At 35.4% G+C, this 14098-nt stretch overlaps 1 protein-coding gene across 4 annotated transcripts in view; it reads left to right on the plus strand.

Annotated features, from left to right (window-relative positions):
- The window catches only part of LIN54 (lin-54 DREAM MuvB core complex component), a 65320-nt gene extending 54024 nt beyond the window's left edge, over positions 1 to 11296 (plus strand). For all 4 annotated transcript variants that reach the window (XM_035004638.1, XM_035004639.1, XM_035004637.1 and 1 more), the window contains exons 9-13: positions 803 to 874; positions 1903 to 2005; positions 2159 to 2296; positions 5852 to 6054; positions 8554 to 11296. In XM_035004638.1, coding sequence (XP_034860529.1) covers positions 803 to 874; positions 1903 to 2005; positions 2159 to 2296; positions 5852 to 6054; positions 8554 to 8755 — 718 coding nt within the window. In that variant the 3' untranslated portion in view covers positions 8756 to 11296. The remainder of the gene's footprint in view (positions 1 to 802; positions 875 to 1902; positions 2006 to 2158; positions 2297 to 5851; positions 6055 to 8553) is intronic.
- Positions 11297 to 14098: the final 2802 nt, after the last annotated feature.

Below are 14098 nucleotides of genomic sequence, written 5' to 3' on the forward strand. Positions count from 1 at the left end.
CCAAATATCTTTTACTTAGATTACTCAATTTTGCCACATATTCTCTGTCTCTTCTCTCTCTCTCTCATCCTGAAAATGTTTTTAAAAATGATATTAACTAGTTTTTAAGTTGTTACATTAGGTCTTTGCCTTTTTTGTTGTTGTTAGTCTGTTTTTCAATCTGCGAATCGCTTCCTTTGAGGGATTGGTTTAGAAGCAGTGCTTAGGGGCGCCTGGGTGGCTCAGTCGTTAAGTGTCTGCCTTCAGCTCAGGTCATGATCCCAGGGTCCTGGGATCGATCCCCGCATCGGGCTCCCTGTTCGGCGGGAAGCCTGCTTCTCCCTCTCCCACTCCCCCTGCTTGTGTTCCCTCTCTCACTGCGTCTCTCTCTGTCAAATAAATAAATAAAATCTTAAAAAAAAAAAAAGCAGTGCTTAGTTAATTGCATGAAACCAGTCTACCTCTCTCCAATTCCAGCCCCATACACTCCTTTCTCCTCACTCCCTTTTGTAATTGCATCCCAAAAGTTTTGAGCAGATTTCAGCTTTAGTTCTCTCAGAAGGAAGAGTATTTTTTGTGGAGTGTTCTTTAGAGCTATTGACAACTTCCTTTTTTAAAAATCCCTATCTTGGCTCTCTGCCTCTCTTTTCATGTTACAGCTTGCTTTTGAACTTGATGTGAAGGGAACAACATAGCAAACTTTTATTAGAAATGGATACATTTGTGAAAGTTTCTTTTAGGAGGAATTTACAGAGACTTTTCTAATTTTTAATAGTTATCTTTAATTGATTAAAATGTATATCTTTTTTTTGTATCTGTATAGCATAATCCCATCAGAGTCTGCCAGTCGGCCCAGAAAACCCTGTAATTGTACAAAATCGCTGTGTTTGAAATTGTAAGTCTTTTTGCTACTCTTTCTTATTTGCTATAGCTGAAAATGCTTTTAAAAGCAAATGGAGTTGGGCGCCTGGGTGGCTCAGTTGGTTAAGCGACTGCCTTCGGCTCAGGTCATGATCCTGGAGTCCTGGGATCGAGTCCCGCATCGGGCTCCCTGCTTGGCAGGGAGTCTGCTTCTCCCTCTGACCCTCCTCCCTCTCATGCTCTCTGTCTCTCATTCTCTCTGTCTCAAATAAATAAATAAAATCTTTAAAAAAAAAAAAAAAAAAAAGCAAATGGAGTTAACAAAGAAGTCTTAACAGACCAATTTCATAAGTCTAAGTAATTTAAGTAAACATGCACGTGAATGTCTGAGCATGTATGACGGTGTAAAAATCCTCTCTCATTCATTCAGAAAGAAGTAATTTTATAGTCTTTACCACAGATGAGGCACTGGTGGAGGGGTTTAGGGACACGGCAGTATGAGACAGACATAGTCTCTATCTTCAGTAATCATTAATTTGACCTTATTTATGGCCTTTATATTTGGCCTCCTAAATGAGGTGGTACTCTGAGTAGCTTTTAAAATTGTTGGATGATTAATTTGCTTATTAGCTCTGAACCAAGAGGTTTGGCCTGAAACAGTTACGTGAAAAGCATTGGTCATATAAGGGCTTTAGAATCCCAAGAAGCACGACTGTAGTTCAAGGGAGCCGATTCCACTACTGGAAGATAGCCCATGTTTTTCCTTTTTTATGATTTGAAATAACTTACTTTGGGGACATATAAAATCACATAGGTTTTGTGTTGACAACAGTTAATCCTGGAACTAAGTTTCTAAACCAAAATTCTAGGAGCCGGTGACTTGACATTTGAGCCTGATCATGTGGTTGACAGTCAATATATATTAACTCTATAACTGGGTGTCTCCAAGTATGTTCTAAAATGCTTTGCTGCGTGTATAATGCTCTTAAGCAGGTAATTTCTAGTTTTATTTATTTTAACAATGACTTTTTTATGTGACTTGCACTGATTTTTACATTCCAGATATTGTGATTGCTTTGCAAATGGTGAATTTTGCAACAACTGCAATTGTACTAATTGTTATAATAATTTGGAACATGAAAATGAAAGGCAAAAAGCAATAAAGGTGATTATTTTTTATTTTATTTTATTTAACTGACAAAAACTTCCCGTTTCACCTGACTTTTGTAGAACTCAGTTGTTTTACAATGAAAATTAATTCCTTTTGCGGTGTTTAGTGTACTGTGAACTTCAGTTGATATTTGATCTGTTTTGATAGGCATGCCTTGACAGAAATCCAGAAGCTTTTAAGCCTAAGATAGGGAAAGGAAAGGAGGGAGAATCAGATCGACGTCACAGCAAAGGATGTAATTGCAAACGATCAGGATGTCTTAAAAACTACTGTGAATGCTATGAGGTGAGATGCTGGTTGGGGAACATAATCGAACCGGTTTTTGCAAATAACTCTGGGAAAGGGTATATTGTAAAAATTTACATGAAAATCGGGAAAGTACTCTGCTCTTGCAGTTTGAAAATGTGCACAGCTGGTGCACGGACCCTAGTTTGAGGAAGACCTTCTGGCCTCCCAAGCAGGGCTTCAGAGGAGTGATAGCTTGGTTTTGTCATTACATAGTGCTTTGGGTCTCATCATGTGATTTACCAGTTCATACTTCTTAATCATTATACCTGGAAGTATGCAAATCAGGGCACCAGTTTATTCATTTTTAGTAAAAATAACATCAGAGTGGATTGGAAACTCTAGCAATGGTCCTCAACTGAGGGGCAGTCCTACCCACTGCACTCCATGGGCTTTTTGAAAATATATATGGGTACAAGAGAGCCTGCATTCCAGGGGGCAGTCCTGAAAGTAAAGATTTATCTTGCCCAAAATGCCGCTTGTCCTCTTGAAGAGCACTGCTCTATGAAAAACTGAATTACGTTCAGAAGTTTGCTTTCTGAGTCCAAGAATAGGCAAGGAGACATATGGAATATTGCTGGCTGAGGTTATTGGTCATCATGAAGTGACTGCATCCATTTTTGCCATTCCACCATCCCACTCAACTGGCTGTTTTTATTTATTGGTCAGGCATCTTTCCAGGAGAAAGTGGTCGAAGCTCTGCTATGACAGATACTGTTTATTTTTAGATGCTATTTAAATCATCCCCTTCTTGCTATAGACAAAGTACTATATAGTTTATTATTTTTATTTTCAAAGCTTAAATATAATAATCTATTCATGCCCAAGATTACCCTATGTTTCTGTATTGCTTTCTTGGTGTACCTGAAACTCTCGTGACAGCCTTTTGAGTTGAGTCATTCCTACAGTTAATTAGCTCTTCTCTTCTATTATATTTTCAGTCTTTCAGACTTCCTGTTGAGAGGGATACCTTATTTTTAGTTTTGGCAGAAGCCATAGCCTTGCACTTGGTAAAGTAATACCAAGGCTGGCATTCTCCCCTCGTAGGGTTTGCTGTGCTTCGGGAGTCTGTTCCTGCCATTCGGTGCCCTTTCCCATACAAAATGTGTCACAGTAAAGATTTTGTATACTGTATTCTCTGTGTAATGAATTCTTAATTCACGTATTTTAGAAGTCAAATACCCCTCTCAAGAAGTGCAGGAAGCTAACAACCTCTTGTCAGTCCTAAAGTCAATATGAATGAAAATTGCATATAATCAAGAATATTTTGAAAGTCTCTTAAATAATGTCTTACAATCCATTAATCAGTTTTTTATTCTGTGTTGGAAAAGATGGACTCTTTTGTTTGAACACCTGATGAAATAGGTGGCTTTTGTTCATAAACCATATCGTACAAAATTTGTCCTGAATACGTAAAAAATGTAAGTTATAAAACAAAATCCACAAAAAGAGAGAAAATGGAAATTGATATAAAGCTGGGTCAGAAGGGCAAAGCAGCCCTTCCATGCGTATGGCATTGAAAAGTCAGTACATGCGGGGCATAGGAAATGCAAACATAAAAGAACCAATAATTTAATTGAATCTGAGAATTAATAGAAGTAGAAAAGGCAGTGCTGGTTGAGATACATTAGAAGAGAAAAAGCTGCCCTGTTATAATAAAATCCTTGACATTTAGGACACACAGTGTCTAATAACTAATTTGTTGTTCTAAAAGACCAAGAAATGGAAAAACTTGGAATACACTAAACTATGACTAGCGGTAGCTGATTGGCTCACTGTGAATTGGCTGTGATGTTATTTGAGAGTGTGTGTGCAGTTGTTGGTCTTTTGAATTGAATTGGCTTTTTTGGTCCAGTTGGTCTACATCTGGATAACACATTCATGTTCCTTTCACACACTTTTCAGGGCTTGTTGAGTAGATGAGTGACTATCTGCATTATTTAAATGGCTGTGCCTTGCAACCTTGTTTGTTTCCTCCACTTTTTTTGACCACAAGGGAAGTTAAATTAGCAAAGCTAAATGAATACCCTATCATTTTAATTTCACCTTCCCGAGTTCCTATTAGATTATTAGTACCTTTCTTAGGGTCCTTCATACTTAATCCAAATTACCATTAGTGGTACGTCTTTTTCCCCCTTGATGTCAGAGATTTTATCTCTTCATCATTAGATGCTTACTAAGTATTGCTTTAGTTAGATTCTCAGACTGGCTCATAGTAAACCATGAACTCAAAATTTTTTTCCCTTGGTAAAGAATTTATTTGTGTATTGTAAGAAAGGAGCAGGGTAAATGTGTTCATCATAATATGATTTGTTTATCTTGCCAGGTGCTGTAGAAAGGGCTCTAGGTATGTGTCTTTAAATCGACATAGGTTCACTGAAGAAAATGAAGCCAACAAAAGATACTCAGATTTACTAGGTCTGAGAAATGTAAATGAAAGAACAATGAGATCTCACTTTACCTCTTTCCCCCAATCAGATTGCTAAATGTTAAAAAGAGCTATAGTATACACTGTTGGAGGGAATATGGGAAAGGCTTTTATACATTGCTCATGAGATATGAGGTGTTAGAGCCTTTTGAAAAAAGTCTGGCCACATCTACTAAAATACATGTACCAGTGAGCCCAATTCTAGAAATCTGGCTCATAGAAATAAAAGCATAATATATTTAAAAAAACTTTTTATACACTATTTGTGGTACTCAAGAACTAGAAACAGAATAAATGCCAAGCATCAGGCAAGTGAATGCCCAGATCACTTGTGGCACATCCATACCAGGGATTACTGCCCAGCCATTAAATAGAATGAATTCAGTCTATGCTAGATGATTTGGCGGGACCAGCAGGGGTGGGGAGGTGGGGGGGCGATTCCATGAGGCGTAGCGTGAGTAAAGGAAGATGCAGAAAGTGAGCATGTGATTTTGTGAAACAACCTAAAAAAAAAGAAAGACTGATGTATTTGTTAGCTAAGATAGCTATTTGTACATGAGGGCTGTGTTTTTCCTAAAAATATACATTTTACATATTTTTACATACAAGGACACACTAGTTTAATGTGGACTATTGAAGGGTTTGAGGAATCTGGAGAAGGGGATTTAGGGAGGGAGATTATGGAGATTATCCATAATGAAAATAGCATCTATGAAATTCCTTTAATGTGATAATTGTATTTTTGCCTAAGTGGGAAGTCACCAACATGTTAATGGTGATTTGATTGAGGTGGTTGGATTCTGGATGACCATTATTTTTAAATATTGCATCATTCATATTCTTTATAAAGAACATATGTTATTCATATCGGGGAAAACTTTTAGATGGGGGAAAAATTGACATGGAAGGGCTCAGAGACATACATTGTGTAGTCACTTTCAGACTTAAGAACATCTGACCTATCCACATATGTAGTTAGCCCATTTAGCATTTGTCAGGAAAAGAGGTGTCCCTTGTGTCTAATGTCAGTTGACCAGTTAATTCTGTTCTCTACTGATTTGATCACAGAGTCTACTTAATGTATTTTTGGGTTTGATTTGGAAGCTTTTCTTTTGCAAATCTTTTAGGCAAAAATAATGTGTTCCTCAATATGCAAATGTGTTGGCTGTAAGAATTTTGAAGAAAGCCCAGAAAGAAAGACACTGATGCACTTGGCAGATGCAGCTGAAGTCAGGGTACAGCAACAAACAGCAGCGAAAACGAAGTTATCTTCTCAAATTTCGGACTTGCTTACTAGGCCAACACCAGCTTTGAATAGTGGAGGAGGAAAGTAAGTCAGTATTTTAATCTCTTTGTAGTATGATTATTTTTGGTAAAGTTTCTTCTTTTTGGACAAAATTAAGTTCATACTTCGATTGTTGCAGACCTCTTTTTGCATTTTCTACCTTTAGTTGCTTGTAAAGGAATTTGGAGGTAACAGGAAAACGACTGTCAGATATAGTACACACTTCTAAAATTCACTGTGCTTAATTTAATTGAATTTCTCCCCACTAAGATGAGGTCATTATGTAATTTGACAAACCCTTAAGAAAACCAAATTTTTATAACTCTTCCTGATAGTATCATCATTCATAATTTTGCATATTTTTACTTAATCTCTTCTTTTTCCAGGCCCTTGTAGCACTTTCCCTGTCTTTCTGGAGCACCTTTCACACACCTTATTATTGTAGCCCCTTATTTCACTAGACTGCTGAACTCTGGAGTAGGAAAGCTCCAGTTCTAAAGCCTGGCTGAGCTGAGTTTAAATACCATCCATGCTCTGTGGTAGTTTGTGAATTCGACAAGCACTCCCTCTCTCTCAGTCTTGGTTTCCTTAATCCTTCCCATCAGCCTTATGAAGTGGCTATGAAGAATAAAGCATGTCTAGCCCAGCGTTTGGCAGGGCCTCATGCAGCAGAACTTGCTGATGTGGATTTGTAGTAGAGTTTGGTAGAGGTTAATTTGAGGAATTATTAAATGCAGTGAACCTTGCAAATGGGATATATTATTTCAAATACTTAAGTTGAAGTAGGCTCTAATGCTTATAGAAATGCTTCTTTAGGGGCACCTGGGTGGCTCAGATGGTTGAGCATCTGCCTTAGGCTCAGGTCATGATCTCGGGGTCTTGGGATTGAGCCCTACGTCAGGCTCCCAACTCAGTGGGGAGTCTGCTTCTCCCTCTGCCCCTTCCCCCACTTGGCTCTCTCTCTCAAATGAATAAGTAAAATCTTTTAAAAAAAGAGAAAGAAATGCTTCTTTAAAAAAAAATTATTTATTTGAGAGAGAGAGAGAGAGAGGGCATGAGCATGAAGGGCAGAGGGAGAGGGAAAGAGAATTCCAAGCAGACTCTGTGCTGTGAGCGCAGAGCCCGACGGGGGGCCCAGTCTCACGACCATGAGATCACCTGAGCTGAAACCAAGAGTCAGATGCTTAACTGACTGAGCCACCCAGGGACCCCTAGAAAATGCTTTTTGTGCAAAATATTTCAGATAGTAATTCTGAAGAATTCTTGTCACTGGAATATAATGAGCAAATGGTTATTGACTGGATAAAGTAGGAATGGGTAGACACTTCAATAAGGGTTATAACAAGGGATCCTTTCTGGTCATCTGCTTTCAATAATCCTTTAGATTAAATCTAAATCTCCATGTGGAAATAAAAGACATTGTTACACTAAAATATTTACAATTAATACCTGGGAAAAATATAAAGTGTAAAAGCACAAAATTATACACTATAATCAAAACTAAAAAATTATTAAAAATTTATACCGTCATGTTTATACACTGCTGAGTGGCAAAAATTTGAATTTTTTCCTTCCTTTTGCTTTTCTGTAGTTTACAAATGTTATATAATGAGCACTACTATTACACAGTGTTACTAATTATACAATATTAACATTATTATATTTTCTAATTGAAAGTGTTTTATATTTTAAAGTTTTCTATGCAACTGTACAGCAGCCCAAATCCTGTTACTTTCTCTTGTCATAGCAGACCCTAATTTCAGACTTCGTTTGTTCTGCAGTTTCCTTCTGTCAGTGTTGTAGAGTTAGTGGTTATATTAGGTTGCTTGATTTTGTCTCTGAAGGCTTTAAGAATTGGCTACATACAGCAAGCCTCAAGGTGGATTGCTCTTATTTAATACCTAATAGTTTAGGTCTTTATGAATGAAACTCCATGTATAGAACAGCATTTGGTTTCCCCATTGTTCTGTTTGTTGTGATGGAACAATGCAAAATTTTGGTGTGCTTTTTTGTTTCTTATGAACAATATATATGGGACTATGGGAAAGTGCTTAATTTTTAATGTTGTCCAGGAGATAATGCTTTCAATTCCCAATTTTATTCATTCAGCAAATATCCATGGAGTGTTTCTACGTGTCAGGCAGTGTTCTAGGCCGCGAAAAAATAGCACTCAATAAAACAAAGATTGCACTCTGGAAACTAACATTCATGAATTAGGAGTACTTTGTTATAGAATTATCTGGTCAACATGTAGAATTAACATCTTTTAGTTAACCAGATAACCTTGTCTAGGTAAATAAGACATGTATTTTATTAAAATTATATTTTCTGACCAGTGTTTAAAAAATATGCTCAATGATAAAACCAGGTCTAACTTTTTAAAGCTTTCCAGGATGTGCTTGTGCTCCCTGCACAAATTGTAGTGCTCAGTGTGCTGGTGAATCATGAAAATGTCAACAGATTCTCACTTGAAATAATGTCATTCACTTTTGTTGTGACTCATCGCCATCATCATCTCTCTTTCTCTCTCAAAAATCATTTCAGATTGCCATTTACATTTGTAACTAAGGAAGTAGCCGAAGCCACGTGTAATTGCCTTCTTGCCCAGGCAGAGCAGGCAGACAAGAAGGGAAAATCAAAGGCAGCCGCCGAACGGATGATACTTGAGGAATTCGGACGATGTTTGATGAGCGTCATCAACTCTGCAGGAAAAGCAAAAAGTGACCCTTGTGCCATGAATTGCTAACTCTTGCACAAAAGACTGATAAATGGAACTCTACAGAAAATTGAAGGTGCAGGGACACTTGATTTTCTGGAAGATAGTTTAACAATTATTGTATTGTTAATTCAGTCCTTGTGAGACCTGAAATAATATTGAAAGAGGAGAAATTTTAAATGAGGAAATTAGTACATTTTAAATCTTAGTTAAATCTGTTTATGCCCCTCCTAAATTGAGTTTTTCTTTATTGTATTATATGGATTTTTAATTTGCATGGGTTTCTTAAGAATTAGATGTTCTATCCTTCTGATTCTATTGACAAAGGACATTTATAAATTACTATAATTTATAACAAATGGTGTTGTATGACTTTGTTCCAGTAGAAAAAGCCAAAGAACCATTGGTATTGCCCAGTCATTCTTTGGCACTAGACGTAAGCAGATAGAATATCTACATAAACAAATTCTTATGAAACATATTCAAATGACATTTTGTGTTTAGAAAAGCACTGTCTTTTTAAGAAAAACCAGCTTTTTAGCACAGATTCTGGAATAACATCCTGTTGTCACTTTGGAAATGTCAGAAGGGGAAGTAATCCATAGGCACACTTTTAAAATAAAAAGGTTTTTAAAAAAACAAAGTGTTAAGGGACAGTAAATAGTTCTTAATAGGCAATGTGTTTCTCTAAGGAGTGACTAAGAAATGCTCTAGGGTGTTTCCGTTTTCTTTGAAGGAGGTGGTGTGCATTTGAAATGATAATAAATTGTCAAAGTGATTACCGGGTACTATTAAAAGTGAGAGGTGCATATGAATAGAACTTAATATTATGTAGTGATGATATAGAACCTTACATAATTATCAGGTATAAAATTTGGCTTGGATGGAGAAATAAAGAACATTGAAGCTCTAATAGATGAATTTAGGAAGGATTTTTCATCTATACAGTTCTCTTTATAGACTTTTGAACTAAGGGGTCTCAATCCAATGTATGAGTCTTACTTGGTTTACTGAAAGGGCCTCCTAACAAAACTTTCAAAATTATAGTGGGATTTCTTTTTAAGGGAAGCTTAATATGGCATTCTTTTTAGTCAGTGATTTGATAAGCTGAAGGTATGAGTGTTTTCTTATTACTACTAAAATAACCTAAATCATTTTCACTAATTCAGAATTCAAAAGCTTTATGAATTTAAGAGCCAGTAATAAGACTCTGGATTTTATGACAAGAAAAAACCATGTTGGAATTCAGGCATTTTGTTAGGTACCTTAATCCTCAGTAATTATTAGTGTATGATTATTACATTTCCTACAAGGAATCTATAGTTGTATGTATTAAGTGTGTATATATGTTCATATGAACACACAAGATATAGGCAATAGAAATTAAGTAATCCAAAAGAAGATTCCGTTATTCAATGAAGTATCTTCCTTTTGAAATTTGGATTTATAAAATTATAGTGCAGTAACTTTAAATGTAGATAGTGCAAACATTCTTAGCACCTCAGTCTAGTATGTTTAATTAAAATTTGTATAAATGTAAATTAGTGTAAGAGGATAAAATTATCTAATCAAGTTATTTTTCAAAAGATTACAGTACCTTTTTGGTCTAAACCTAAACTTTGTTCATTTTGTACATATTCTGTGTTTAATTCTAATTGCACCTTTGTGATGTGTATTTATATACAGTGTGCAGAAAATGTTTGTGAAATTTGGATTACAATTGTAGATTATGTATGACGGCATTGCTTGAGAATGTTTTGCTTGTAAAAACTTGAAGGTGCAATCAAATGCTACTAGTTTTTCTGATTTTCAAGAAGCTATCTAAAGTATTAAGACTTTTCCTTCCTGTGTAGTACTTACTAAGCAACTTTTTGTATTTAGGCATTTGCATCAAATTGCTGAACAAGATTAATATCCACATTAATTCAACAATTTTAAAAGACTATTTGGGGAGGGTTGGGTATATAATTTTTTTAGCTCTCTTTACATCCCAAAGTAGAAAGATTAAATTTATATTTACTAGAGCTATTCAAAGAATACACTTTTCTATATTGTAAAAACAGGACAGCAAAGTAAATCATACAGAAAATAAACATTTATACTATTCTGTAAAAAAAGGGTTTTGTTTTCTTTAAAAACACTTTTAACCAGGTTACAAGAAACTTTTAAAATCTGATTTTAAGTAAATTTGACATTACTTCTGAAAGCACACAACTAAAAAATAAGTCTGTCATTTTACCCAATTATGATTAAGCTAAATTGCTTTGAAATGAAGAATATGTCTTTTTTTCCACTGTGTAAGGGCAGAAACTCGGTCTACTTTTTCCTTTCTTTTAATGTTTGATGTTTTTATGCTGAGCACCTTTCCTAGTTTCCTTTTCTCTCAAGAACTAAAAGCAATCTGTAGGTCTTATCTCTGGATTATGTAGGAAACAGAACCTTAATGTTGCCAGCAATAAAACAACCAGAGCAGCAACCATAAGGAGACTACTGCTTTAGCTTCCCTATTCTTTCATAGGGACAACTGACATTTTCTCCATCTTATGTAAAATGTGAATAAAAATACCTTTAGAAAAGTTTTCCACTTTTATTGTTCTGTAACACAAGTAGTTAAGAAAATAAATACCTATGTAAATGCAGCTTCAAAGCAGGACCTCCAGCATCATGTTGCATCCTTTTTCAGCATTTTATGTAGAAATTCCACAGCAGCAACTCAGAGAGGGAAGCTAGAAAGCTAGAAAGCCTTTACTATTGGAATTATTTTCTATTATGTTAATTACTTAGGACTTTCTGTGTGTGTGAGGGTTTCTTTAATGCAGATTTTGTCATCTATAGACCACATGTGAGCTTTTTATGATCCAAGTGATTTTATAAAATGAAATGTATAAAGGCCTCTTTAAATTAAAAATTCTAAATAGTAAGTTTTATGAAAGCATTTAAGGCATGCTTAGTTTTTACTCAAAAGCAGTAAGAAAATAAATATATTCAGGGTAATATTTACTGTAAGGCCACACACTTCAACTCTGTAATTGATTATATTATCAAATGAAATCTGGCAATGGATAAAAAGAATGCATTATGACCAGGTTGGGTTTTATCTCAGGAATAAAAGGTTGACTCAACATTAAAAATAACCAATGTAATTCACTGTAGCAACATCAAAAGAAGTAAAACTATATGATCATCTCAGAAGTTGAAGGAAACCTCTTGAATATACTAAAAACTGCTGAATTATATGCTTTAAAAAGGTAAATATTACAGTATGTAGATTATATCTCAAATGTTTTTCAAAAAAAAGGTGCAGAAAAATTATCTGACAAAATTCAAGACCCATTTATGATTTAAACACACACACACTCTCTTCGGCAAACGAGCAAGAGAAGGGATTATCAACCTGAAAAGACCATTTACCAAAAAGTCTACAGCTAACATCATATGAGTGATGAAGACTGAATGGTTCCCCCTCAAAGACTGGGAACAAGGCACTCTTGGTCTACATTGTGTTGCAGGCCACCGTACATATAAGGTGGGGGGAAGGGGAAGAAAACACAGATTGGAAATGAATAAGACAGTATCTGCTGGTGGATAATAGGACTGCCTACATAGGAAAATCATAGCAATCTTTAAAAAAAAAAAAAGCTACTAGAGTGAGTTTAAGCAAAGTCAATATACAAAACTGTATTTTTACATAGGAGCAATGAACATTTAGAAATAAATTTTTACAATTACCATTTATAGTAGCACCATAAAACATGAAATGTAACAAATATATACAAGATCTGTAGGTGAAATGTAGAAAACATTGATAAAATGAAAGAAGACCTTAAAAAAAGATATACCATGTTCATGGATTGGAACATTCAATATTATTAAGATCTCATTTCTCTCCAAATTGATCTTTAGATTCCACAAAACTCCAGTCAAAATCCCAGCAGGAATTTTTGTAAAAATCAAGTTGATTATAAAATGTATATAGAAAGGTACAATTAGAATAGCCAAACATTTCTGAATAAAGAACAGAGTTGAGAGACTCCCACCTAGCTTCAAGAGTCATATAAGGCTAATCAGGTCACTGTGGTACTGGTGAAGTGTTAAACCTATGGATCAATGGAACAGAACAGAGAACCCAGAATTAGACCCATATATAAGTGGTCGATTTTTGACAAGCATTCAAAGGTCATTCAGGGAAGAAAGAATAATCTTTTTAACAAACAGTGCTGGGATATCCATATGTAAAAATATATGAAACTCAACTTACACCACAGACCAAAATTAACTGCAAATGGATCATAACCTAAATGCAAAACCTAAAGCTACAAAATACCTAGAAGAAAACATAAGAAAAATCTCTATGGCCTTGAGTTAGGCAAAGATTTCTTAGATATGAAACTAGGTATGATCCCTAAAAGAAAACTGATAAATTGAACTTAGCAAAATTAGTATCTGCTCTTCAAAACACACAAAGAAAGTAAGAAAAGCTACAGACTGGCAGAAAATATTTGCAAAATACATCAGATAGGGCACTTAATATCCAAAATATGTAATTAACAATTAAAAAACCCGACTTTCCAAAATATGGGCAAAAGACTTGAACAGACCTTTCACCTAAGATTATGTGGATGGCAAATAATCCTATCAAAAGATGCTCAGCATCTTTAGCCACTAGGAAAATGGAAATGAAAGCCACAATGAAATATCACTGCACACCTATTAAAATGGCTAATTCAAAACAAAACCCTGGCACTACCAAATACTGGGAAGAAAGGAGAGCTACTGAACTTTCATACACTGCTCATTGGAATGCAGAGTGGTACAGTCATTTCACAAAAAGAGTTCTGGCAGTACAACGTATACCTACCATATTACCCACTGGTAATGGATACAGCACATTTTTATTTATCCATCAGTTGGACATTTAGGCATTTTCATTTTTTTAGCCATAATGATGCTATGAAATTTGTGTACAAGTTTTTAAATGGACATGTCTTCATTTCTCTTGGGTATATGCCTGTCAGTAGAACTGCTGGGAATATGGTAACTCTGTGTTTAACTAACCCTTTGAAGAACTGCCAAGCTGTTTCCAAAGCATCTGCATTCCCACCAACAGTGTATGAGGGTTTCAATTTCTCCACATTCTTGTCAACACTTATTATCTGTCTAATAGCCATCCCAGTGGGTGTAAAGTGATACCTCATTGTGGTTTTGATTTGCATTTCCCCAGACGGTTTAGGATGTTGGGTATATATTCATGTATTTATAGGCCATCTGTAGATCTCCTTTGAAGAATGTCTATCCATGTTCTTTACCCATTTTTCAAACTGGGTTATTTGTCCTTCATTATTGAGTTATAGGAGTTCTTTGTATATTCTGGAT

The sequence above is a fragment of the Mirounga leonina genome, unplaced genomic scaffold (genome assembly GCF_011800145.1).
Source record: "Mirounga leonina isolate KUSES-001 unplaced genomic scaffold, KU_Mleo_1.0 Mir_129, whole genome shotgun sequence".
Lineage (NCBI taxonomy): Eukaryota > Metazoa > Chordata > Mammalia > Carnivora > Phocidae > Mirounga > Mirounga leonina.